At 44.0% G+C, this 25,968-nt stretch overlaps 2 protein-coding genes across 2 annotated transcripts; one reads left to right on the top strand and one right to left on the bottom strand. All coding sequences in view use genetic code 11, as the record gives it.

Moving 5' to 3' along the window:
• Positions 1–2,837: 2,837 nt before the first annotated feature.
• On the bottom strand, positions 2,838–3,219 carry EGR_07420 (hypothetical protein; the record flags this gene model as incomplete). The annotated part of the gene is made up of 2 exons (XM_024496669.1): positions 2,838–3,004; positions 3,123–3,219. 2 exons carry the CDS (start codon positions 3,217–3,219, stop codon positions 2,838–2,840), a joined length of 264 nt encoding a protein of 87 aa, XP_024348956.1.
• Positions 3,220–4,139: 920 nt separating this feature from the next.
• Positions 4,140–25,667, top strand: EGR_07419 (Zinc finger FYVE domain-containing protein; the record flags this gene model as incomplete). The annotated part of the gene is made up of 24 exons (XM_024496668.1): positions 4,140–4,202; positions 4,637–4,753; positions 4,824–5,070; positions 6,988–7,272; positions 10,159–10,268; positions 13,300–13,617; positions 16,534–16,770; positions 16,947–17,103; positions 17,191–17,341; positions 17,574–17,752; positions 17,871–18,064; positions 19,493–20,350; positions 20,419–20,766; positions 20,911–21,310; positions 21,460–21,606; positions 21,915–21,979; positions 22,436–22,847; positions 23,587–23,765; positions 23,854–24,087; positions 24,127–24,213; positions 24,360–24,479; positions 24,654–24,886; positions 24,925–25,028; positions 25,633–25,667. 24 exons carry the CDS (start codon positions 4,140–4,142, stop codon positions 25,665–25,667), a joined length of 5,280 nt encoding a protein of 1,759 aa, XP_024348955.1.
• Between the last annotated feature and the right edge of the window lie 301 nt (positions 25,668–25,968).

Genomic DNA, 25,968 nt, shown 5'->3' with positions numbered 1-25,968 from the left:
GACAGTTAACTTCGCAAACTCGGTCTTTCCGGTTCGGTTGGCGCAGTACCATCTGCGGAAATGACTCAGACGCCCGGGGTTCTCTTTAAAACCTGGTGTTTACTTGACGGAAGGCATAGTCAGTGTACAAGGTTACCTCAAGCCTGTTTAATTGTAAAAGCATCAATTTGTAGTCCGCATATCTGTATATTAGATAAATGCGCCCTTCAAAGTTTGGTGACTAGGTGGTTGGTTAGTAGATCGAGGCACATGTGCATTTTGCGTGAGGATAAAAAGAGTGAAGTTGATAAAGCGAAGGAAAGGAGGAAGGAGGGGGTGTCGGAGAGGTACAACATCAAGACCTAGGGGCATGATTTGTCACGTTTCTCCACTAAGGCCACTGAATTGGTAAATTAGGACAATAAAAGAGGAGGTGGTAGAGGAGAGGAGGGTAAGATAGAGGAGGTTAAGTTTTAATGAAAGACTACAATGTGGACTGAGGGCAGGCGTTTGGGTCATAAATCAGAACGAAGGAATGAATAGCTTGAGCGTGTTTATGTCTGTCCATCTGCCTGTCTGTCACTCAGTGTGTGCAAGTGTATCTAAGTAGCAGACGGTGGAGAGAGAGAGAGGATAAGGGTCAAAGTCGAAGAGCGGGAGGGCGGTAGAGGGGTGTATTTATAAGGCGGAATCGCTTTAATAACGTCTGTAGACGAATAGATCCAACACTGGACTGGATCGTCTAATTAACGCCACGACCTCTCGACAAGTTCGACCTTTTGTCGACGTTTCATTGACCTGAGAAAAAAAACAAATGGTTCAAGCTTTGTTGATTGACTCCGCAACAGTCTAATAAAAGCTAAAAATCTAAACAATAAAGACAAGTAACTTCTTACAGCTGAGTGACATTGTTAGATGTGAGGGACCTACCACAGACACCACCTCGAAATGCGCCAGATAATGTCATTTCCATGACCATGGAATTAGCGTGATTTAAGCCCATTTCATGTTGCTTTGATTTAAATTCCATATCTCCACCGGTAGGTACAAAAAAAACCAAAACGAATCCTTTCTATCCACTGTGCAAGTGTTGAATCCACTTATCCCTCCCCCTTTCCCTCCCCGACTCCCCCCTCATTCCATTTCTCTGCCCTCCGCCAGGGCAATAGGGTGGGAAGGGAAGAAAAAGTTGAACTCTCCTTTCTATTATCTGTAAAAAAAGATTGAATCCTTCACTCCCCCATTCCCCTGCCCTCCTGTCCCTTTTCCTTCCTCAGAATAAAACTTACTGGAAAGATCTTCCAATTTGAATTTGGCCTAGAAAGTTCGGTCAGAATTAGGGGTTGGAAAGCGGACATAAAAGCGACGGGATGAACAAATCTATGCCCCAAAATAATGTGAATATTGTCAGATTTTATGTTTCCATTTAACAAATGTCTACTGCCTGTCCAGGCACCGCTTCTAGAAGAAGAAGTAAAGGAAAAAACAAGAAGGCGAAGGAAGGAGAAGAAGTGAGGAGGGGAAGGAGGATGGCAACAAAGTTACCGAATCAGTGGTCTTCCAGAAAATCATCAACAAGGCGTGTCTATTTCAGGTCTGGATAGTGCAACACATCGAGAGAATTATATCCCAGCATCATTGGGATCAAATGTTACACCCACGGTGCCAAATTTGTGTGGCACCTGGAAAGTTGTGGAGAATGGTCACAGGTAGGCTGCAAGTAAAGAAAATGTGTTAATTGGTATAACTGAATGCATTGGAACTCTCCAGGGGAAGTCGCTTTACCTAACCTCAAGACAAATTGCCAAAGAACTTCACTAATTACGAGTGTTATGCACACGTGACGCTCCTATTTCAGCTCCTGCGTCACATATATGTGACGGAGGTGGATATATCTGGTTGCACTAAGTTACACAACAAACGGATTGCTTGAAGGAGGACATACCCTCATTTTCTAAGATAGATGGTCTTGCCTTGTGGAATGGGTCACTGTTACTTGCTTCTGACAGGGATATACTTATCGCCAAAATGGATTAGACAGACATGGCGGATCAGCCTCACCTCCTGATTTTTTCCTTTTTCACTCAATGAAAAATTGGCCCAATTCCCATGTTTTGTGTAACTACCGATGATGAAGAAGGCACTGGTAACTATTTAATGGCTAATTTTACTTTTTTCCGCGCTAAATGCCATGTTGACCTTTTGAAAAGGAATTTGTGGCATACCTTTGCATTCCCTTCAAGGTTACACAAATAATATGACAGACTACTTCCAGAGGTGAAAAAAGCTTGTCAAATGTTAGATAGGGAAAGTTGTCTGGGAAAAGTGCTTCCACAGAGTTCGGGCACAGGAGGAGGGAATCGAATACCTTGTCACTACATTGCCCCTAGAAATTGGCTCGCCTTCTCCCCTTCTGATTTGAATGGCATGGCTACCAGTCGTGCGTGTCTCCATATTTCAAGGTGGTTGAAAGCCATCAAGATCTTCAACAACATACTTCTTCTTTACTTTTGACAATTGCTAATCAAAAGGAAAAATTTTTTACGAATAAAATTATTCAAAATCACTTTTTTTCTTATTTCCAGGACAGTTGGTGACAAGGATTGATCTTTTATACCTGATAATAAATATTTCGGGGTTCTTTATATTTAAATATTTTTCAGTAATTGGTGACTTGACAACAGTGTTTTATTTATTGATGTTTGACAGTTGTCATCCTACCTTGAGGATCCGATCATAGATTTGTAGCAGCCCAGAGGTGTAGGCAACGGATCCGGGCCTAATTGCGGAGACGTAGATGCCCCTAGAAGACAGGCCCTTGGAGAGACCGATTCCAAACGAGTCGGTAGGATTCGGTTTCACCAATCGAATCCAACCTCGCCACGAGGGCAGTCGATTTTCCCGACTAGTTGATCGGTGCAGGCGTCGTCTAGAGGCAATTGGGGTGGTGTTTCGACTCTCTGCAGGGAGAGGATTGCCTCGAGGCAGTACCTCTGTGCTCCTGTGACTCCTCTGCTTCCCATTGCTATAGTTATAAATAGGCATAATTAATATCAATATTAGCATCAACAAAAAGCTCAATTATGTCGATTGGAAGAATCACAGGAAGACTTGGGATTGGTCCAAATCCACCACAGAAACACCACGGCAAATGTCATGAAGAGTTTCGTCTACTACAATGTGGGCCAATGCATGTGCTTTGGCAGAGAGCGATACCTCTCGACAGTTGCGTGCCTCCATTCAGTTGACCGAAAATGGTCCTACTTTTACTCCTTGAAAATTTTCCATTAGTTCATTATCCTATTTTAGCCCTTCCCACCCTGTTTTTGTCCTCATCCACTGAATAAGGAGATAGGGGGAAGAGGTCTCCCTCTTTTTTGGGTAAAAAGGTGATAAAACTAGCCAATGCAGCACAATGCTAACACTTTTTTCAGAGATATAAAAATTGTTCCATCTTTTTGGTGCAAATATCAGGCAATTTGCCGCATTCAAATTTGAAGTACAGGAACGAGTCATCTCTTCGCTTCAAACCACTATGCCATCTAGACGTAAGAATTCGGCTTGACTAATCGTATAGAATAAACATGCTTCAATATGACACCTTGAAAACCGTGGACACGAACGAGTGCGAAATTCGAGAGCTAAATTGTGGTAATCCTATAACATGAGGTATCCGCGCTTCTTATATGTATGCTTTTTTCGATGACGGTTGGTGCATGCAAATAATTTAAAAAGTTTTCATAGGCGGTAATTAATAACTGGAAAAATTGACTGTTTTAGAAAAACGGTTTGACAAACAATCATTAAAGTATGCAATTATCCTTGACATAATCGGGAATTTGCTGTTCAGCTGCACATAGAAGGGGTTTACTTTTACAAATTACAATAAGCGTGACTCCTTTAACAATTTTTTTACAATCCTGACATTTCCTTTTAACTTTTTTAAATCCTTACAGTAAAATGCTTTTCTGTAAAAAAAAAACCAAAAACTTTTTTTTTGATAAACATTTTAGGGTTGCCAAAAGCACTAACTTTCTGACTCATTACTTACATTTTATTGTTTTAGCATACTATGAATTAAAGGGGGTTATGTAAAGTGCTGCAAAGTTGATTGAGCTTGCTGTTCTGAATGGAGGTGCTCTCCTTCATTGCATCTGCCAATGCCTCGCGGAAGCGCGAATTATTCTGCCCTAGTTTTGTTTATCGGAGTTTACACGTTAGGAGTTTGTTGGATACATGGAATGTTGTGCATGCCTTCTTCATTTGTTTTTGATTCATATTAATTATATAATGCCAGGTCACAACTGGTTTTTTAGTTTCGTGTGGGAAGTTTGGCCTCTGAATCCGAGTTTAAAGGATTGGTTCAATGCAATTGGCTTTTAGGATGTTACATGGATGGTGAAACCTCTGCTAGCTTCTTAATTATGGCTTTCCTGAGCCATTTTCAGTCCCAAATTCTTCCTATCTTTTCCCATTATATTATGCCATAATTTTATTGTTTAGTTCTTGTGGGTGAGTGCTTTGATTGAATCATCTTTAAAGCGTATTTCCGAGTTGAACTTCTTCGTACCAGACCTCCTTTACTTTGTACTCACTTTTCGTCTCACTTCTTTTTTTAGTTTATTCGACCACTTTTGACTTCTTTGTTTTGCCTTAGATGACTTGTGCTCTACCAGACCCGGACCAAGATGCCTTGATGAAGGAATCCCCTTCTGAACATGTTGTTACACCCCCTAAATCCGTTAAAATCATCGATGCAAATGAAAATTTCTTGGTAGATTTGCTTTTTTAATAAGGCATCTTTTTTTTGCAGTGATATTTCATGGTTTTCACTTCTTTTCCAGTTTGATGATTCGGTCGCCCTAGCTCACGCCCTTGGCTGTCCGCCAGAAATGAAGCTTAAGACCTTAGCCATCGTGGGTAACACGGGGGATGGAAAATCACACACCCTGAATCGCGCATTTTGCCTTGAAGGTGCTGGTGATGGTGCAGAGGATGTTTTCTTTACCTCCTCATCTCAATCCAACTGTACACTCGGAGTTTGGGCTGCTTTCGAGCCACAGCGTGGTTATCTTCTTCTCGACACTGAAGGTGGGTGTTTGGTTGACTTTGCGTAATTGTTTCAATTTCGCGTCCTCTCTGTGCACTTGTGTCTGAGAGAGTGCTGACAGTTCCAGAATCCGATATTCGATTAGACGTAAACCCTTGCCCGAAATGCACTTTTTTTTCATTGGTGAGCCCCCGACTGATGACATTTTTTATTAGCAGCACTTTCTATTTTGGTTTAACCGTTAGGTGTGTCCGTCTTCATATTGCTTCGTGGGGATGTACATTTTATTCTAATAACTCACGAACCCGTAGACACATCCTCCTGCCTCTCGGTGTGCAACAACCTGTTCCGCAGAGACCTTTCGTAATTTACATCCCATTATTTTTTTTCTGATGCTTCTCCGTCTTTCGTTGCACCCACTTGACCGTTTTCTTTTAGTACTGCAGCAAAAATGGTACTTTGATAATTCAGCATTATTAACTGCTCCGATCGGCCTCTGCTTAGCTTACCGTATTATTATTTAGTCGTTGTTGAAACATGGGTAATTGTCTGTTGAGTGCAAACACACACATACTCGCCTCTACTTTAGTCACACTCCTTTTTGGCCAAAAAACTATTTTTGGCATATCATTTTCACTAGACTAAAAGACCATCTAAATCACTTTGGTTAGACAAGTAAAAGTCCCGCTCTAATCATATGGCTTGAAATTCTATACTGCTGTTTTTTTCTGCAAATAAACATCTCAGAGAAGTGTGTCAACCAGCCTCAAAAGTTTGGCTCCGCTAAGGCAATTAAGGAACTATGATACTTTGACTTGAAGCCTTATCTTGGGAACAAAGTGTAGAACCAGTATAGTTCCACAGAAGATTTTTTCCTCTTGATAATTAAGCAGCCTTTTTCTATGGATGCCAATGTTCCTGAATGGGGTATTTGGGAACCTCTCTTGACTTTTTCCGAGATTTGGTCATGGTAAGTTATCGCTACTTTCCTGTTTTGCTCTTAGTTTTTACGATATAAAATAGTTAGTGGACAGGACTGTACGTTTCGCTACTTTGATTTATCGCATTCGGAATGCTGATGTTTTGACTTACTAGAACCACCTTCAGTAATGTTTTTCTTCTTCAAACTCGAGTCTTCCTGGAATAGACATGCACCCTCATTTCATTTTGTTATGGCCTAACTGTCTGTAGGTTTGTGGTTGGAAAGTGATTCACATTTGTGCTGAAACCAATAAGAGTGTGATGACGCATTTGCTGTTATTGAGATATTTCATGGACAAGGCTATCAACGTATTCGAACTAAGTTCTAAATGCACGGGAAAAAAATTATAGGTGTGCCTGCGTCCCCTACTGACGCCTGACTTATGGAGGCCTGAAATGTGTTAGTCTAAACGGTAAATCAGCGCGCGTTATGGTATCCTAATTCACACCATGTTTTGCGCACTCTACATTCCTTATGCTATTATCCAGTACAATCGCAGTGACTAGATGTGATCTTTAGAAAGTCTGCCAAGACTATCCCTCAGGATGTTGTCGAGTCGTTAGTGCCAAAACCATTGTATGTTGTGTCTTTTACGGCTATCCAATATAAATCACATTGGTTACTCACGCGTGCCTTAACGGAGTTTCGGAAGAAGTCAGCAACCGTGACCCAGGTTCTGTACTATAACATAATCATCTCCTCTGCTGAATTGATCAATTCGACCGCCTCCAACATTAAATGAGGGCGACCGAAGCAATCTGCGCCGGGTTAGTTGGCTGTTTCGCACGTAACCAATTGATTTGGGCCACGATTCTATTCGACTGGTTTTCATGGATTGGTTAGTACTACGTCACATGCGTGACATGAGGGCCCAAAATAATGGGATCGTCACCCTCTTGTAATATTAGCAGGAAATTTTGCGAAATTACCCCATCATAATCCACGCTCTTTTGCACTCAACCTTGTCTCTATCCAGGCCTTTTGGGTACCTCTGCAAACCCTAACCGTCAGCGTCGGCTGTTGTTGAAAGTATTCGCGGTGGCTGACGTAGTGGTGTACCGATCCATGTCTGATCGCCTACATACGGACATGTTCACTTTCCTGGCGGATGCCTCGGACGCCTTTGTTCGTCACTTCCAGCCTCACCTGGAGGCCCTGGCTCAGCAGTACGAACTCCCTTGGTCCGCTCGCCAACTCGGTCCTGCGGTTCTCATCTTCCAGGAGACCCGCCACACTCTTCCTCTTGTTGATGATGCGGATGGTGAGTAGATTCATTTCTATTTCGACATCTCTCTTCTGCCACTCTAACGCAGAGGTGCCCAACTTTCCTTGGTTCTCAAAGTGCGGGCGTCCTCGTCGTGAGTCCAATTGTATCTACTTCTTATTTTGAGCCTTCGTTTAGCCGTACTTTGAAGGGACTTTTATTTGCTCGACTTGAGTTCTGAGTACCTGACTTATTTAGAGTTCTGGATTTCCAAGTGATCCAAGTGGTTGCTTTCCGCGTTTTCGTTGATCGGCAGCTTGAGGTGGCCCCTGGTTGACTTCAGGCGGTTTGGTTGCATTCAAGTGGAAGAAGCACCTTTCGAAAGCTGATAATACTGTCATCTTTTAAACGTTGAATGTCGATCCTTATCTCGGAATGATTTGGTCTTTCCTTTAACTACAGGTACCTACCTGTGTCATGATGTTGAGCATTTTTTCCCACTTGTCCAGGATCTTGGGGCCTAATCGTCCTACACCATCTGGCTTTTCTGACCAGTTGTTTCATCTGTGCCACTGAAGGTAGTATCTGCATTTAGGGTGTTCAGTCGTTGAATAATAACGCCTTTTGACCTTTATGAAGCAGTAAGCTTCCAAATACTTGACAAATCTGACTTTTTGTGTTGTGTAGGATGTTAGGTCATTCTGTCACCGGATCGCATCTTTTTTTAAAGTAATGAGGATTGAGATAATTAACGGTTCTTATTCCCTCACTAATTTTTGTCTTGAGGTGATTCTTCTATAGTTAGAAATCGAAGTCCAGTTCAGTGCGTTCGAAAATTTTAGTAGACCTGCATTAGGTAGTACATGTCCCTCATCGACATAGCTAAATATTTACGTGAATGGCAATCTCTAGTCGAATAGCCGTTAATCTCCACTTGTAAGCTGCTCTGGGTGCTTTTTGGATGCACTAAAAGGTAGGAATTTGGCTCATGTTCTTCACAGGGTCGGTGGTTTGTAACTGATAATTCACGTACGCTAGGTGGACTCTTCTTTCAAACCTTTTGATCGAAAACTGCAAAGGTTTTCTTGTATTACAGCGTCAAAGCGGTTTGCGAAGTTCCAGAATTACCTGGTATCTGGCTCTGGTAGCACTTGAGTTGTTTTAGGGGTCAAATTCCCTGCTGTTTCATCAATGTGACCTCAAAGCACCTCGCGCAATTTATGGTAGCATTCGGACCCAGAGGATTTGGGGGGTTTTGACATCACCGTTTAACTTTTCCGAAGAGTTGTTTTCTAGTTGACTTGCAGCGTCCCTCTGTGTACTTGAAGGTAGGAACTACGTTCATAATGATGGCTTGACAATTCGACTTACACATTTCTTGGACACTTTACATCTCTGACGTTCTTATCTTGGCATTCGGATTTCGGGTAATTTATTGTTCCCGCGGTTTATCCTCCGATTGTGAGCGTGTCACCTCCCATTTGGACACACGAATTGCTTTCTGCTTGTTTGTTTCTCTCCTAGGGCGATCTATTAATGTCGAATGATTCACATTACCGAGTTTTACTGATTCATGGATCAGTTTCGATTTGCTGTCTTTGTAATATCAACTTCTCGATTGTTTGACAGCATTCGGCCCAATCCGATCTCTCAGTTTTGATGACCCTCTAATGGAAAGAAGCTTTTTTTCATCCTGAAGTCCTAAATATCACTTGCTCGTCGCCTTGTAGTTAACTTCTCCCTTTATTGAAATTCTGCTCAGGCCGGTTAACACATTATCCTCAACACCTTTAATTAGCCCTTGGCTTATTTGCAAGTGCCAGGGTATCACTTTGTGGTATAATTAACCAAGTTTGTTATTTTTTTCTCCCACTGCTGCATTATCTGAATCCTGCCCTTTTCATGTGGAAGTTGGCTAACTCCCAGCCTTGAGCTGTTTTTGCAATGAGGCAAAATCACCGCCCATTTTGCTAACCTTTGGGTTGAAGGCTATATTGCTTCGTAATTAACCCACATTTATCGGTTTTACGGATTTTGCTTTCCCAACTCCCGCACTGCACGATAAGAAGTTAGCGTTTTGCCTGGGAAAAGTTGATTGACTATAAAGTTGACACGCTTTTAGGCAATGCCTAGCCTCGGTTTTTGAGGGTATAGTAGTTCTAGAAGACTGTCCGGGGCTTTTCGTTGTGTTAAATGAAGGTTCTTTTCTCACACGAAGCCGAGTGACCTCATGTGGCCGCAAAAATTAGCCGTAAGGCGAATTAGAGGGAGACACCGCCTCATGCTGGTCTTATGTGTTGCCTTCTTTGTGTTTCTCTAGGGCCCAAGTGATGATTATCGTCTTCCCTTGACGGACGGGGCAGTTGGCAAACGAGTGTGCGGCAGAATCGTAGAGATAGCTAGGAGGTGTTTTTTCTAGAACTGAACTTATTTGGCTGCCCTTTAAATAGCTAAGAGGAGTCAAAAGCAGGTGAGATTTCGTGAATTTCATGAATCAACTCAATATTACGGTCACTCAACCTGTCAAAGGTTATTGTCAGGTAGTTTATTCATCAAAGGTCTGCAAAACGTACTTGGAACGTACTGGCGGATGCATCTGTCCATGTATGTGCGCTCATTTTTGTGGTTTTCCCACTTCGCAGTCAAAAGCTGTCCAAAGTGCGTATTTGTTTGACTCGTTTTGATATCTCTTTTAAAGACTTCGATCCATTCCCCTTCGCATAGGTAATACTTGACTCCCAGTCTTAACAACGTTCGTTGACAATGGTTAGCAGAGGAACGAATCGAGGACCGCTTCGTGGTTTTGCTCCTCCAAAGAGAAATCACTGGGCTCTTCCCTTTTTTATAAAGGATGGGAAAAAATGAATAGTTCAAGTGTTGTCAGTTAATTCTTCTTCACAAACATCTAAATGTCAAGATGTTTCATCCATTTTTACTCCACAGGAACTGCCTTTTTGAAGAAGAGGTTTGCTAGTATCCATCGTAATGTGGACGCCTTTTCCAATCTTCGCTACGTTGGAATTCAGACCGCCTCGGGATCCACGAATTTCAGTGTGAGTTGTTAACCCAAACTATCATCTTGCTTTTGTCGCTCACATCAATGTCCGCCTAGACAACCATGTCCTCATATTCTTCACCCATCTGGAAGTCCGGATAGTAACTTAAATCCAACAAAAAACCGTTTAGTCGTCGTTGTGAGTTAGTGGCGAAGTGTTGCGTGTTTAATTCCTTCCTTAAATGAGTTTGTAATATTGAAAGAGCTCTTCTTCAAGTTCCACCGGAGGCGACCTACTGGTGCGCACTCCTACCACACTTTCAGCAGTATCTTCCTCATGACGTCCGTCGCAAAAGCAAAAGGGAAACTTTACGTACAATTGTGAGGCAAGAAGGAGGCTAGTATAATGCCTGAAGACCTTCGGATTGAACAATTGAGCCTTTTCCGGCTTTCATGACTCCTGCCGTATGGTTAAAACTGCCAGCAAGTTGGTAACCTTCTCGCCGGCGTGACGTAACCTGCGGATTTCGCACCGCGTCTGCGAACATCTCATTTCAAATCAAAACGGGTGTGACACTTTGGATGTTTTCTCGCCTCTGCTTCTCCACTGGAAACCTTAAGTAGGCCGGAAGAACAGTAGGTGAAATAGTAATGAAACGTGTCGTGTGATTAATCTCCTCTTCAACCAATTGGTCGCTCCTGCAAATTATTAATGACGCCCATCACCATGGTGTTAAGATGGACGCTAGTGGTATGCATGTTTGTATCTAATGCGGGAATAATGGGAGAAGTGGAGTGTGCTCATAATGGATGGGTAGTTAAGCTTCTGCCTTTGCTACCAAATTGTCCTTCAGGCACTTTCCATGTTGACTGGAGGCCTTAATAATTATCTATATCAGCCTCTCTTGTTAAACATCGGTCCCAACCTTTATACCCCGTGACGTGTTTCAGAGGGGTAGGTGGCTTCTTGAAAGTGGAGATCTGCGTTCTCTCATGACAGCAAGTGTCGTTGTTTATGCTATTAGAAAATGTTATTGTAATGAAGACCTTATCTGTTTCATTTTGTTTTAAAGGAAGGAAGCTTTTATTTTCGAATTAATTTGGCATCACTTTGAGGAGTTATGTTTCTAACTAGCAGTGTTTTCCCTAATCAACTGGATGTGGCTGGTGATATGAACTCTTGAATTTCTTGCTCCATTCCTTCCTCCTCCCCTACTTTCCGTTTGTCTTCATACGTATCTTGTGGCTCTGTCAATTATTCCTCTTTTATGATAGCCAAATAAATTTAGTCTATTTTTAATAGCACTTATTTTGGAGTGTGTGATTTATTAAGGAAGCTGAACCCATCGCTAAAGACGAGGTGACCTGAGTGTGGATCATTTTGTGCAAAAATCCATCCAATTTACAAAAACCTGCGTAGATCCTTCAGATTTCATGACTGAACTTTTATTGGAGCTTTAAACACACAAAGGGGTTATTGGGGCGGACGACGATGGAAGTGGGAGGGTCGGAAACAATAATCATTGCTAGGCGTGACACCTCTCCTTCCCCTTGGCCTTGTTTTCCACGTCATTCTTGTCCTTTCTAATGTCTCACAGCAGCTGCCATGTGATTCAAAATGACCTAACGATATTGGGGCAAAATCAGGGGATGATGGCCAATCCTACCACCTCTTGATTAGTCATATATAGTCTAGTGGTCACGACCATCCCATTTGGTTTTCTTGAGTCCGGACACCGCCCACGTGCGTGTTCGTATTGAAGTTGTCCCCACCACCGGTCGTTCATAATAAAGCGGTGTAAGGGATACCTACACCAGTCTTTCTCGAAATCCTCTTCCACTGTTGTATATTAAAACCACTATACAGGTGTTATGATTTACTCAATGAACGATTTTTCCATTTAAAGATGATTGCGTAAGTGATCGCTGTCTGGTGGTCATGTGAACAAAGGCTCATACGGTCTTCCGTATAATCTCGTAACCTATCAGCTTGTTTGTGGAGTCCACTGCTGAAGGCCAAATATCAATTACCACTTGCCTGCTCGATGCAGACAGCAATGGAAGGGAGGCACGTCACCTTATTTGTGTTGCAAGATACCCCAAGACCTCATACCATACTTTAGGACGAGGAGGAGGATGTTACTGCCTTGTCCCTGCAATATTCTCACCTTTTCTTGGTATCATGTGGACAATTACTTGCTAAATAACCATTTGTGAAATGGGAGTGGATTAGAACCAGAAGCAGTTGGGAAAGGACTGTTAGTGTCTAGAGAAGGGGGCTTTTTAAACACAGAGCTCGCAACTGCTGATTTTATCCTTGAGGTAGTGGTTTCAGTACCTCAAATCTCCGAGTCAAGCGCTTTTCTTTGTGTAATAGTTAACCCACTAATCTATGTGGAAATCTCTTTTTGATGCACCATGGGAAGTTTTCATATTCCTTCTGAAGGCATTACCAAGGATTGCCGTTTCTAAACGACTCTGATGGGTTTATGGAAGGTCTGGGATAATTGCTATTGACTGTCTTAGGTGTGGAGCTGCTAAACGACAATGTGAACACGGCGGTGGAGAAAACTTAAAAGCCCAAATGACCCAATAAACATGGAAAGATAAAAACCAATTTTAATTCGCTTTCTTTTCTTTTTCTACCAATCTTGGGCGGTCAAAAAGGCCACTTTGGGACCGCTTGTAGAAGCGTTACTAGCTATACTAGTTGTTTGCAAGTAGGTCTTTCATTAGCTTGCAGAAGCACTGCGAAAATGGAGGGGTCAGTGGCATGACGATGAGGTCTGAATTGAGCGACCTTTAAAACCGTTAGTGCCAGAGTCTCTGAGGCACTTCTACCAGCACATCTCATGCTCTTTATTGTTCCAATTTGACCTCTACTACTTTACCATTCCTTTTTTTTCTATAAATCTTGTTATTTTCCAAACTTGATGTGTCGCATATGTGTGACGCCTGGACTCAGATAAGAAAATTGGCGCCCTACATTTATGTGACATCTTACACATATGTGTTAAAGGACTCGTAGACGAGTGATTCTACAAACATGCAAAGGTCCAATCTGCTTTCGTTTATTAATTTCCTTGTAGCCTTTTGTGCGCGTTGCGGATGAGTTAATGTTGGAGACGTCGGTACGAGCGCCGCGTCGACTGGAGCACATCTTCCGCGCGCTTTTGGGCTTGAGTCAGCACTTTGCCAACGACCTTCCAGATGCAGCAGCTACGGCGGCGACTACGTTGACCTTTGTTCAAGAGTACTTCACCTGTCCCGCCCGCTGCACCGTGTGCCATGCGCGATGTGAATTGGGCGTGAACCACACCGGTGTGCCGCATCAGTCGCGTACTCGCGACTTAGGAGACGGATGCGAGTACTCCCCTTTACTGCAGAATAAAATCTACTACTGCAAGGTGAGTTAGTCCGTATATAACTGTTTTTGGAAGTGTACCTCAATTAACTTGCTGCCAGGCTGGCTGTGAATTTCACCATTTCAGCGTCTTATCTCTCGAAGCGAGCGGTTTAGTCCGTGCCTCCTAGTCGTCTCCGTTTCCACCAGCATTTTATTCCGTAGCTGTCCGTCGCTCTTATGGTTGTGTCCGATCCCCTGAAAGGGTGATACTCATCACCTGCAGCTTGGGAAGGTAACGCGGAGAGAATGCTAATTATGAGGATGGGTCAGTAACTTCCTCTTTTCCATCCCAGTTGGCCAGTAGGATGCAGTAGACAAACCTTAACCGTGATTGGGATCGGACCTTCAGTTAGTGAAAATTGCGTCTTCAGTCTACTGCACACATGCACAAACTCTGTGTGTGACCAGGGTGGTCATATCGGCGGATAGTGTGGGGATAACGCCCTCAGAAGTGTGAAGTGGTGAGTGGGTGGCCTGAGCCTGATGTACACCTAAATGCAACGGCACAGGTCATTTCTCATTTCATTTCAGCCAGTCAGCAAACACTCCAAAGTGAGCGGTGCGTTTCTGTAACGGAGATAGAGAAGGAGAGAAACAAATTGATAGTTCTGTCATCCGTCAATTCATGCCATGTGGTATCCACTTACTTAGTAGACTTCACACCTTAACCCTTGCAGTACGTAGGTTTCGGGGAACTTTCTCATTATCATTACCACCAACGGCAACATCACTGCACTGCACTTTTTTCCAAATGCTACAGAACAACTTTGACGTGAGGTTCGCATGCCTTAGAAATTGAGTTGAAATTAGTGAAGCAAACAAGATGGAAACACGTCCATCAAGGTTAATCGACACTTAATGGTATGAAAGCTCAAGGTGAGAGGAAAAGAGTAGCGACTAGAAAACGGGGTACCATGTCAATGTGGTACTTTAATGTGTCCATATAAATGGTGGCGTAAATTTGACAAGTTTCTACTAGTTTCAATGCGTCATTACGTCTTCTTGAGGAACGGGCTACAGGGTGGTTAGTATATATGCAGCCACAAAATTGTTAAAATTATCCCACTTTCCAAGAGACAGACTTCATATAAAGTGGTGAATAAGCTTAAATCGTTTTAAGCGTCATCGTAGTGGCAGATTTTAAGGACAAATTGCGACCTTAACATGCCATGATCTGATTGACTAATCCACCATAGGGTATCTACGCGCTTGGCTAAGGTCACCAGGGCCCTTATTTGCACCAAATGCATTACAAGTCACCTACAAAATTGTTGATATGCCTTTTCTGGATTCCTTGGGATGCCTCGTAATTGAGCACGACTTTTTGCATGAAAAGGATATTGAAACACCTCGCAAATCGACTGTACACTTTCCGAAGTTAAGACCTCAATAAAAGAATACTTGATTGTATCCCATTGTTGCCAATAAGACTACGACTATGTTAGTCACAAATACAGAAAAGTGTTTTCACCCTTCGGTCAAATTCATAGCCCGTTTTCAGTCATGGAACAATGGGAAGTGTTCAGAAAAGTGGGCCAGCAAAGTCAGTACCAGTCCCACATTGAAATCAGCCAATGTTAAAGTCGTGTTTATGGCTCACCTAGAAACAAAATACCTCCACTTATCATCGAATGACAAGTGAAGATGATGGCATTTCAATGCTGGGGAAAAAGCATGAAAGAGGGGCGAGGCGAAAGCGAAAGAAGCAGCAGCAATGATTAGACGATAATTAAGAAATTCTTCGATTCAGCCTAGCTGATCGAATGCTTCACGTTTTTCAAGAACACGGATCTCATTGCGCTATAGCTGGTTTCCGCTAATTAGTCCGGGATCAGAAATAACCTCGTCTGTCAGAATGAATTATTGTTGTGGTGCATTTACTTGTCACTTCTCCTTGATTGTAAATGCTTTATTTGCCCCTTTTTCACCCAGTATATGCCCAGGCGAGCTAATGAAACTCACGTAGTCTTGCAACGATGTTGGGTCAAAGAGGGGGTTCGAGAAAACCCTCATTTTTAGAAAGAAGTTGGACCGGTCCTCCAGCTATTGGAAGGTAAATCCTATCCTTGGCTTTTGGGTGACGACTCAGGACCTCTTACTATCACTTGACTTACCGGTAAGGAGACCTCATACTGCCCTTTGGGATAAACGACAGGGGGATAGCACGTCATTCTCATCCTCCATGCTCTCCACCTGATATGGTTATCAACTTGACACTGGACTAACAATCTCAGGCGAAATGGACGGTTCTTTCACTGTTAGGCGGGTGAAGAAGCAGTCTTGCTGTGACACAGGGCTCCTCCTGCCTGACCCCCCACCAACCGTCTCGCCAACTATTCACTTTTTCATGTGCAAGTCATTTTTTTGCTCAGACGAGGCTGAAGCCTGGTTAAAAAACGGGAAATATCATCTTTCGCTGCTTAATGGTTGCCAGAACAAGTAATCGGACTACCTACTTTCTCAATTCCATGGACCTGGATCACATTAGTTACAACGGCAGAAATTGGAATGTTGATCAATTTCACTTCTTCCAATCTAACCAAAATCCTGATCCAACAGCTTTCTTACTTCAAAACAAATTTTCCAACCTCGTCCAAGTCTTGGTTTCGATTAGCCTATCCTTCATGAGAGCTTATTTCGCCCCTTTTGAAGTAGTTTTTCGTGCACTTGTTTGCTACATTGCTAGGCATGCATTTGTGAACTAGTAATATCTAGTAGGTTTGATGTCATGGGGAAGGGATGTTCATGGCAGCGGTATTGAAGCCAAAATTGTGCATACATTCAGTGACCTGTCATTTAGTGCTTCTGATTAAATGAACTAGCCTAGTTTGCTCCATTGGCTATGAAGTAGACAGGGCCCTTTCTTAGTCTTTTTTCAAAGAGCATTTGTGTTAGCTCTTTCTTCATCTTCCTGCAGCGCTGCTACGCGATGGGCCGTCCCATAGTCCTTGTACCCAAGGCGCTGGAGGAGAGGGAGAATGCGGTTACGGGAGTGATGAAGTACCTGTGGTGGGGCTACGTACTGAGCTGTCCACATCACGGTGTGGTGTACCGTAGTCGTGCTCATTGGTCCGGCAATCCCCCACCCGAGGACTCGCCCCAGATCCATTGGCAGGTTGTCCACCTCTGGCCAGGCGAGACCTCCCTCCTACAGGTCAATCACATGACTATTGCCCCCAACAGTCGCTCTCTCGAACCCACATTGCCAGACCTACCTGCTCTCCAATTCCTTTTTATATCTTAATCTATACCAGGCCTGTTGTTTGCTATGTTTTACAAATTATTAGTGTACCGGCTGCTTAAATTTTTAATGCCATTGTTCTTTTACAGGGCGCGCATCCATTTGGTCAACTGGTGGTGGATGGTCTTACTAGCGTGAGCGAGCAGGTTTCTCAATTGGCCGGCCCACCGACGCGTCTCTTGAGCGATTTTATTGCAGACTCTGTGGCTCCCGCCTACTGGCAGCCCAATTCGCAGATCATCAACTGTGCTTGTTGTGGTTACCTCTTCCCCACCTCCGCTAGCTCCAACGCCACTACCTTCAACACTTCCCCCTCTGCCGTATGCTCCGCAGACACTGCCGGCGCCAAAGTGTCGCCTACAGACGACGCAGAGAAGCATCACTGTAGAGCGTGTGGTCGTGGGGTATGCGACAGCTGCTCCAAACACCGTATCCCCGTTCCCGATCGCGGGTATGTGGAAGCGGCTGTGCGGGTGTGCGATCGGTGAGTGGTTAGCTGGCACTAAAGCGTTTTTTAAACAATCTCCTGTAGTCGATAGTGATCTTTATCTTTGTGACTTTTTAAGATGTCCCCCATTAATCATTTTCATATTATTTTCTAAAGTATCGACTTTGATAGTGGTCCTCGTACTTTAGAGGACTGTCATTTTGTCGTTGTGTAAAGAGTTCAATACTCCTTAGTCAGTTCAATTTGACTAATCCACTGCAAATTACAGCTGCTACGCTTCGAAGACCCATTCCAATGGTAGTTCTTCTGCCTCCACTGCCATGGCTTCACGTTATTCTGGCAGTCCTGATATCCCTAGATCTTCCGCTGGGACGTCCAGTCGGCGAGTTTTTGAACTCCTCTCCGCCACTGCAGGCTACATTGCTCCTGTCTTCAGCACTCCTAAGCGTGCGTCTCCTCTTTTTCATCACCGTTTACTTTTTGGTCAAGCCTAGTAGTAATCGTAGCTGCCATTCTAGGAGGTGAAAGCGAATGGGCATAACATTTTAACTGTATGTACATGTAGAACTGGTGAAAGCAGCGGTGAGACCAGATTACTGGCAGCCGGACGAGGAGTGTACGCAATGCGTGCTGTGCGGTGGCGCCTTTGGTGCGCGTTTATCGATCCACCACTGCCGAGCGTGCGGGCGAGGCGTCTGTGCAGGATGCTCAAGCCGCCGCCAGCCGGTGCCACAGCGGGGGCTCGACTGGCCCAATCGCGTGTGCGATGCATGCTATTGCGACCACACTCCTCTTCCCGCCACCACCGCCTCCGCTTCGACCGCCAATGGACGGTGACAAGCTGTACAGTTGCTAGTCTCCTCCACGTTCATTGCCATTTCGCTTTCAACTAACTCTCGGACATCTGTTCTCTGTCAATCTCTTGATGTGTCTGCTTGTGTGTGTCTCCATCTGTTATTAATTTATGACTGTGTATCTGCCTTTTTTCTATGCATTCTAATGTGTTCGCACTATGGTACTTTTTTTGCTTTTCTGGGGGTGTTTGTGTGTGACGGAGTGTTTGACATGCACCTGCCGATGGGGTTTTCCCACCTTGCTTAATTGGATTTTATGGCGATCAATGTCAAAGTTATTGTTCTATTATAAGCTCCTGTTTGAGTCGGTCGGGGTACCTGCTTCTAGTCGTTAAGGTTAGATTCTGACGGGTCTGACACATAGTCATCCCAAAGGGGGAAAATGTTTCAACGCAAGGGTCGTTTGGTATCACCGCGAGGTAGGCTTTCTTGCTGGGGCGTTTGATTGCACCCATTAGGAGGGGCTAACCAACCACCAACTGAAGCGATTCCAGGGCGCGCGCTTTAGGCATGGGCACAATTACCGCCTAACCATTGTCGTGCGATAACTACTTTCGCATTGTTCATACTTGTTCCATTATGAGTGCTCAAATTCACAAACTTTCTTTATCAAAAGTTCCAAGTGGGGGAGATAATGGTGGTTAACTTCGGCCTCAGGCACTATCAAAGTTAAATATTGCGTTTTCCTATATTTAAAACTTTACCGAAATTTATTAAAAAGATATTTAAAAATATTAAAGGTTAAAACAATTTTATGGACTTCAAAATGTAGGGTTCCAGACGTGTTCTCCATGCACGCTGACAATATGGTGATAAAATAAAACAAGCCATAAAAAATTATTGGAGAATTTAAAGTATGGAAGAAACCCATTTGGCTATTTTTCTCTGCTGATTTTGTTTGCTACCGGGAATACAAACGCAGCCCATGACCTTGAAGTTAGCTTAGACCTTAGGCTCCTTGTAAATTGCCTCTGCGGTGGGGCGGTAGTGATTATTTCTGTTGTATTAACGTTGAAGTCATTTCACTACTTTCGGGTATTGATATTCTACTGCAATATTGTCTTAGATGCTCTGTGATGTATTGTGCGACTCTACTCACGTTTGCCTAACTGAAGCCAAGATGGGCATTGTTTTGTCCCAAATACAGTAGTTTATTATTTAGAACGTAAACTTTGCTGTGGCAATTGATGTTTTATCTGCCCTTATGAATTTGCACCATACCCTGAACCACGGACTGGATGGATGTATCTATTCTTAATTTCAAATTGAATTCGTATGAACTAGTGAGATCTATTATTTGCAATCTTAACACTACTTTATCATCTTTGATCAGGGTCTAGACAACACATTTCGCATCCTATTGACCTCCGACAATCATGTGGGCTATATGGAAAAAGATGGAATACGTGGCAGCGACACTTTTAAGACTCTAGAAGAAATTCTCTGTTTGGGACAAGAACATAAGGTTGATTTTATCCTGCAAGGTGGCGATCTCTTCCACGAGGTTCGTCCCTCCATTCGATGTCTGAATGAAGTCCTCCGACTTTTTCGCACCCACTGCCTCGACGAAAGCCCAGTTCAATTCGAACTGCTCAGCAATCCTGCGCTCATCTTCGCCAACACTTCCTATCCTGGTGTCAACTACCTCGATTTAAATCTCAACATTGGCCTCCCCATCTTCGCCATCCACGGCAACCACGACGACCCGAGCGGATTTGGCAGCGTCTGTCCTCCAGACCTCCTCCACACCTGTGGTTTCATCAACCTCTTCGGCAAATTCGATAGTGTGGAGGAACTGGAAGTTAGCCCTCTCTTGTTTCGCAAGGGTTCTACCAATTTGGCAATCTATGGAATTGGCGCGATTCGAGAAGAGCGCTTGCATCGTCTCTTTCGTGACAACAAGATCACCTTTCTTCGACCGGACCAGGGCGAGTGGTTTTCGATCGCGGTAATTCATCAGAACCGAGTTCGTCATGGACCCACTGGATATCTTCCAGAGAACTTTTTGCCCTCATTTCTCGATCTAGTGGTTTGGGGACATGAGCACAGCTGTCGAATTGAGCCAGAGTGGAATGGTACGGGCAATTTCTACGTAATCCAACCGGGAAGTTCGGTGGCCACCTCGTTGAGTGAAGGCGAAGCAGTTGAAAAGTGTGCCGGTCTCTTGGAGATTCGAGACATGGAATTCAAGGTGCGTCCTTCGTTGTTTCGCCTCTTATTCCGCCATCTTTCTCGAGTGTGTTGTCTTTTCATTTCCAGTTGACTAAACTGCCATTGCGCTCGGTACGCAGGTTCGTGTTCGAGGAGGTGGTATTGAAAGATGAGTTATCAGAGGTAGACGTCAATTCACCCGATGTGGGCTTGCGCGTGGAGCAGTTGTGTACTGCGCGCATCCAGGCAGCTATCGATCAAGCTGTCGTGGTGACCGCAGAATCACGTCAGCAGGAACGCGTGGTGAAGGCAGAGGAGGGTGCGTCAGAAGCGATGATATTCAAACAGCCGTCAGAACCGCTGGTCAGACTGCGCGTTGACACAAGCGGTGGTTTTGAGAGATTCAGCGCACTTCGATTTGGTCAGAAGTTTGTTGGACGCGTGGCCAATCCCAAGGTCAGTACCACTTCTCCTTCACTTTCATCTCAAATTATTGACGATCTGCTATGTGTGATTCGTGTTTTTTCGTGGATGATTGTGTAAAGGGAAATCGTCCATTTTTGGTTAATTTAAGGCTACTTTTGCTTCAACATTTCTCAGGACCTGATCACCTTCACTACCAAGCGCGATGACGCTACGTGTCGTGGAACCGCCATTAACACCACTGCCTTCTCTCAGCCCGGGACAGGTTTGAATTCCGCAACGGAGCGAGGCGGCTTTTCAGTAAACGATGTGGAATTTTTCATCAGCCGTTACTTTGCCTCAAACTCTAAGCTCCAGTTAGAGCTCCTCACCGAGGTGGAGATGGCCACGGCGCTGCGCCACTTCGTCATTGGTGCTGACAACGAGGCCATCCACACTACTGTGGCAAAGATGATGGCTCAGACTCGGGGTCATCTGGCTGAAGTCCGATGTGGTGAAGAGGAAATCATCCCAGAGGTCATGCGATTCGCAAACATTCGTAGGAAAGCTGAGGTTGATGATAAAGCTGCAAGTGGTGGTAAGGTCGAGTCACCATATGCCTAAATCGTTCCCTAAGATAGTTTTATGTGGGAAATTGGGTAGTTCTACTGGCGTTTCAACACCACTTTCCCTTGTTCTTTGGTACTCTCATGAAACGTCCGTTTTAAGTGATGCCTTCTTCTCCAGCTCCTCTGGTTGTCTCGGTCTTTATGCCTGGCGCTAGTAATGTGACGCAACCTAAGTTGGTTTGTGTAGAGATCGTTTACTTAGCTGGAATAGTGAAGAAAATGGCACAGATGTTTGGTGCAAAACTCACATTGTTGGATCTAATTCGTGAGTTATTAGTATTAAGGCTGCCTGACAGGGCAAGAAGTGCTCATATTCGGTCGTGTTTGAGCGCGTCGTACAACTGCCTTTGTATGGCAGCCTTTTTTTGAATTTACTGTAAGAATTGTCACATTTGAATGGAGGTAGTTGGTTGGGAAGCTGCTTTTTTCTTACTAGCTCAGTGTCGAACGTCTGTAGCTACGTTTAAGACGATCAAATTATCCTCTCGTTCCAGGAAAGAACCGCTCTGTTCTTTAATCTGCAGGAGTTGACTTCGGGAATAACATCTTGGTTAATTGTTTTCTAATTTTCAGGACCTCCAATGCACGAATCTACTCCTTCCGCTTCAGTCATTGATGCCGGTTCTGTCAAAACAGAGGTATGTTACCATCACTTGATTTGAAATGTGCATTCTTCCTTAAATGCCCAGGTAAAATATGCGTCAATGCTACGGGGTATAAACCATGTCCCATTTCTCATGCCTGTCTAAAGCAACACTTTCAAAGCACCTGTGATTAAGCACAATGTTCATTTGTATGCCTTGAACGCATGGTCAAAGTCAATGAGAAAATTCACCTGAAGTGTTCGTATTGCACGAGGCTTCGTCACCGTTTTTCAGGGTAGCTTTCTTGAACCAATTTTGGTGAAATCACGGGGAGGGCAATTGTTCCTCCCATAGTCGACCCGTTACAAGTGGACCAAAGGTCTGAATTACAAAAAATTAAATAATGATGCTGGGTAAGGCACAGCTTCAACTCTAGGCAGACAGATTTTGTCCACACAAGCAATGTATCTCCCAATTTCACTGCCCGACTATTTACAGTTTTCCTTTTAGTCCATAGAGGAAGCTATATCGGACACATCTGTATCTACCCGCAGACGATTGAAACGGATAACCAGCCCCTTCGTTGCCACCTCTTCAGATGAGTCGCGGGGTGAAACAGAAGATCAAATGCTTCTGAATATCATTGAGGAGGTGTCAGAGGACGGTGAAAATGTTTTTCGTACCGGCTGCGATCGACCAAGTTCGAGTGCCCATTCGATTTCTGAAAAACAAAATTCCACCGGCCGCAGACGAGGAGGTGGGAGACGTGGATTTGGCGGTAAGGCCCCTCGGAGAGGCTTTGGCCTCACAAGGCGTGCGGCTGCAGCTATCCCCGAAATTTCAGACACTGAGGCGATCTGCATCGATTCGGGAGAATCCAATGACTTCGGCGAGATATCATTCGACCTTAGGCGGAAAAGAGGTCGACGTGGATGAGATTTCGGGTTGAAGTTTCATATTCCTCTTAAAATGAGACGCTTGTTGGACCCAAGAATCTCCTTCGGCGGGGGGTTGGTGTGTGCACTTCCGCGGGTGTGAGGTCGATGCGCGTTGGTTGTTTTGTGGGATTGGTGGTGGTGGGAGGTGGTAGGAGGGTGTTGTTTCGATGGCCTTTTCTGGTACCGGCTATTGTGGGCGGAAGCATCCTGTATTAATTAACCCAAGGTTGATTCTAGATTTTATTTGAACGAACTAATATTGTTGCATAATTAGCAAAACCTATTCATAATATTTTGTTTATATGGGCCAAAGGATAGCGCAGTTTTAAGTGGCAGCCTCATTGGGTAGGTAAAGGTTTACGGTGATTTCGTCATTTCACATTCCTGAGCTCTCTGCCTTTGAGTGTTTTTGTTCTATTGACTTTTAGATGAGTAAATTTTCTTCATACTCTTGCACTGTATGCAACAAGAATTGCAATTCACCTGAGCAATTGCGAATTCACCAAAGCAGCAAAACGCATTTAAGGAGATGCGAGCATGCATTAACGCTTTCGGATCGTGTTAGCTTTGATTGTTATCAACCTTGGCAGATTTCACCAAGGTCAGATTCATCTGACCTGACATGTCCTACTTGCTCCGAACATTATTCGGCACCTGAAATGCTAACTCACTGCTGTAAAAGTCCCCCACCAATCGACACCTCTTCTGCCTCACCTTTTGTAGTCGTTGATTTCACAGATCGCCTTAATCCAAGATCGAGAGTGCCTCATTCTTCCGGGAAGTCGGAATTCTACTGCTCAACTTGCGATGTCCCTTTGTATTCCCAAGTTAATTTTGATATTCACGTGAAAGGAAAAAAGCACATTGACAGGCAAAAGCAAGTATTGGGCTCTCGAGGACAGGTAGTGCCTTTTTTGTAAGGCTAATTTGTAGTTGTAGGAACCCAACATGGATTGTTCTGGTTTGGAAATGCTTTCCTGCTCATTGCAGGGTATTTACGTTGTTGAGGGTGGTGACGATCCCTATAAAGGCGCTACATTTACTAAACCTTCAATAAATGCCTTGAACCGTGTCCCTTCTAACTCTTCCAATATCAACCTTAATGACTCTACATCTGCGTTATTTTGCAGTGTTTGCAATCTTCAGTTAAATTCTAAAAGCCAACTAGAGGCGCACATGGATGGCAAAAAGCATCGAAACAAAGCCAGCTATTGCATTGAAAAGGTAGTCGACGGTGAATTCTTGTTTATATACTTCTTACAGGTCAACAATTCTTCACCCTCCAACTTACACTACCTGAATACAGTTCCGTCCGATGCTGTGACCAACATTCCTTCAGTTAAAGACTTCGTAACTCGAAAATTCTTTGCATTTACTTGCTTCTCCTACTTTTGTGCCTAAATTTTCATTATCCGTCCCCAAATACGTTTAATTTTGCGTTGAAATTTGGTATCTGGTGTTACTTGCACTGGCATGGTTCCTACTGAACTTCGCAGGTACCGTCAAATTCGACCCTGTGTTCTGTCTGTGACGTGCCGGTGGGAATCGCATCCATGGGCCTCCACGAAATGGGTCGTACCCACATATTCAAGTCTGCTATGGCAAACTGCTCCAGAGTATGCAAAAATTGTCTCATCGAAGATCGCGTCTTTCAGTGTCGTTTCAGTAGTCGCCTACCTCTACTTTTAGACTGCTTTCCCTCCTTTTCTTCATCATTGGTGGGTACGTGGATTCATTGGACACGCAATTTTATAACTCATACTAACCTCCTTATCATTGCCTTTTTGCAGCTTAGATTCTTGACAGAGATATCTCAATCCGACACGGATATTGTGTTACAAATGCCATTCGAGGACAGTGCATCGATCACGTCCATATCCCTGGCAATAGCGTTGGGTTTGGTGCAGGAGAACCGCGCCACTATTGATCAGCCCTCCGACCACTGCTTTGCCGTCTGGATTTGCTCTCAAAAATTGGCCGTTTCACGACGGATGGGAGATGTACGTCTACTCCTCAAAAATTTGTAGGTTTAAATGCCACGTCTTTTACCATTGCACTCAGAACCAATAACCGACCGCGTCTGGTAAACATCGTGAAGGACACCTTCAGCATGGACGATAGGAGCTGTGGGATTACTCAGCATGAAATTGCCTTTTCAACGCCTGGTAAGCCGCTATAGTGGGTTTTCTCAAATGATAACCTGCGACTCGTCTTAAGGTGGATTTCAGAATCTGTTAGAAAGTGTGCCCAATGTACAAAGGGCTATATGTGCCCTGATCTTCACAGACGTCGAGTTGAGTGTGGATAATGATCCAACGGAACGTCTTCTAAACCATTTCGTTTGTTTAAGCCGCACACATCCAACTACACGACCGCGGGTAGGCGAGTGAGAGGGAGAGGCTTTTGCATCTGTACACTCGTGTTTTAATTCTCTTTCTGTCTTAAATGCTTTTAGATTATCTTCATCACATCTGGGAGGATTCCTTGTTGGCCATCGCTTAGGTCTTTTTCCACGATCCGTTAATTCGGTCCCCTTCCTTGGTCTACAAACTGCTTGGATTACTTCCGATCTATGATTGACTGTCCAAAGGAAGTTTTTTGTTATCATTGAGTTCTCAATAATCAATGTTTCTACACTCATGTGCACACATGTTTAACATCCACATTTTAATTTTTGTACTTTTTGTTTGACTGGAGCGACTTATGTTTGGTCTACTTTTCACACAGTCATGTCTCTGCTGGACCCTAGGTTAACTTTTTCTGCAGCAGACGTGGGTACTCTCCACCCCACTGGGCATCCATAGTGCGCCCTAGGGTACTCACAGAGTTCCGTTGGGATCGAGAATGGTCCCCGATTATTCATGCGAGTAGGTGCACCCCCCAGTGAGGAAAAGTTCGTGCGACCCCCTCCCCCTTCGTGAAGCCTATCAACCGAAAGCTGTTCACTTAGTAACTGTTTCCCCCTACTTTCCTCAGAACAGGTAATGGAAAGACTGCATCAGAGGAAAATCAGAGTAACTCGCGTTCATCTAGATACACGACTCATATATAGTAACACTGTTTCATTTGTTTCGTTTTTTTGTGGTATTTATGCGTGTTTATGGA

This window comes from Echinococcus granulosus (genome assembly GCF_000524195.1).
Source record: "Echinococcus granulosus chromosome Unknown EG_S00076, whole genome shotgun sequence".
In the NCBI taxonomy this organism is placed as follows: Eukaryota; Metazoa; Platyhelminthes; class Cestoda; order Cyclophyllidea; family Taeniidae; genus Echinococcus; species Echinococcus granulosus.
The sequence above is the reverse complement of the archived record's forward strand: the minus strand, read 5'-3'. Positions and strand labels throughout refer to the sequence as shown.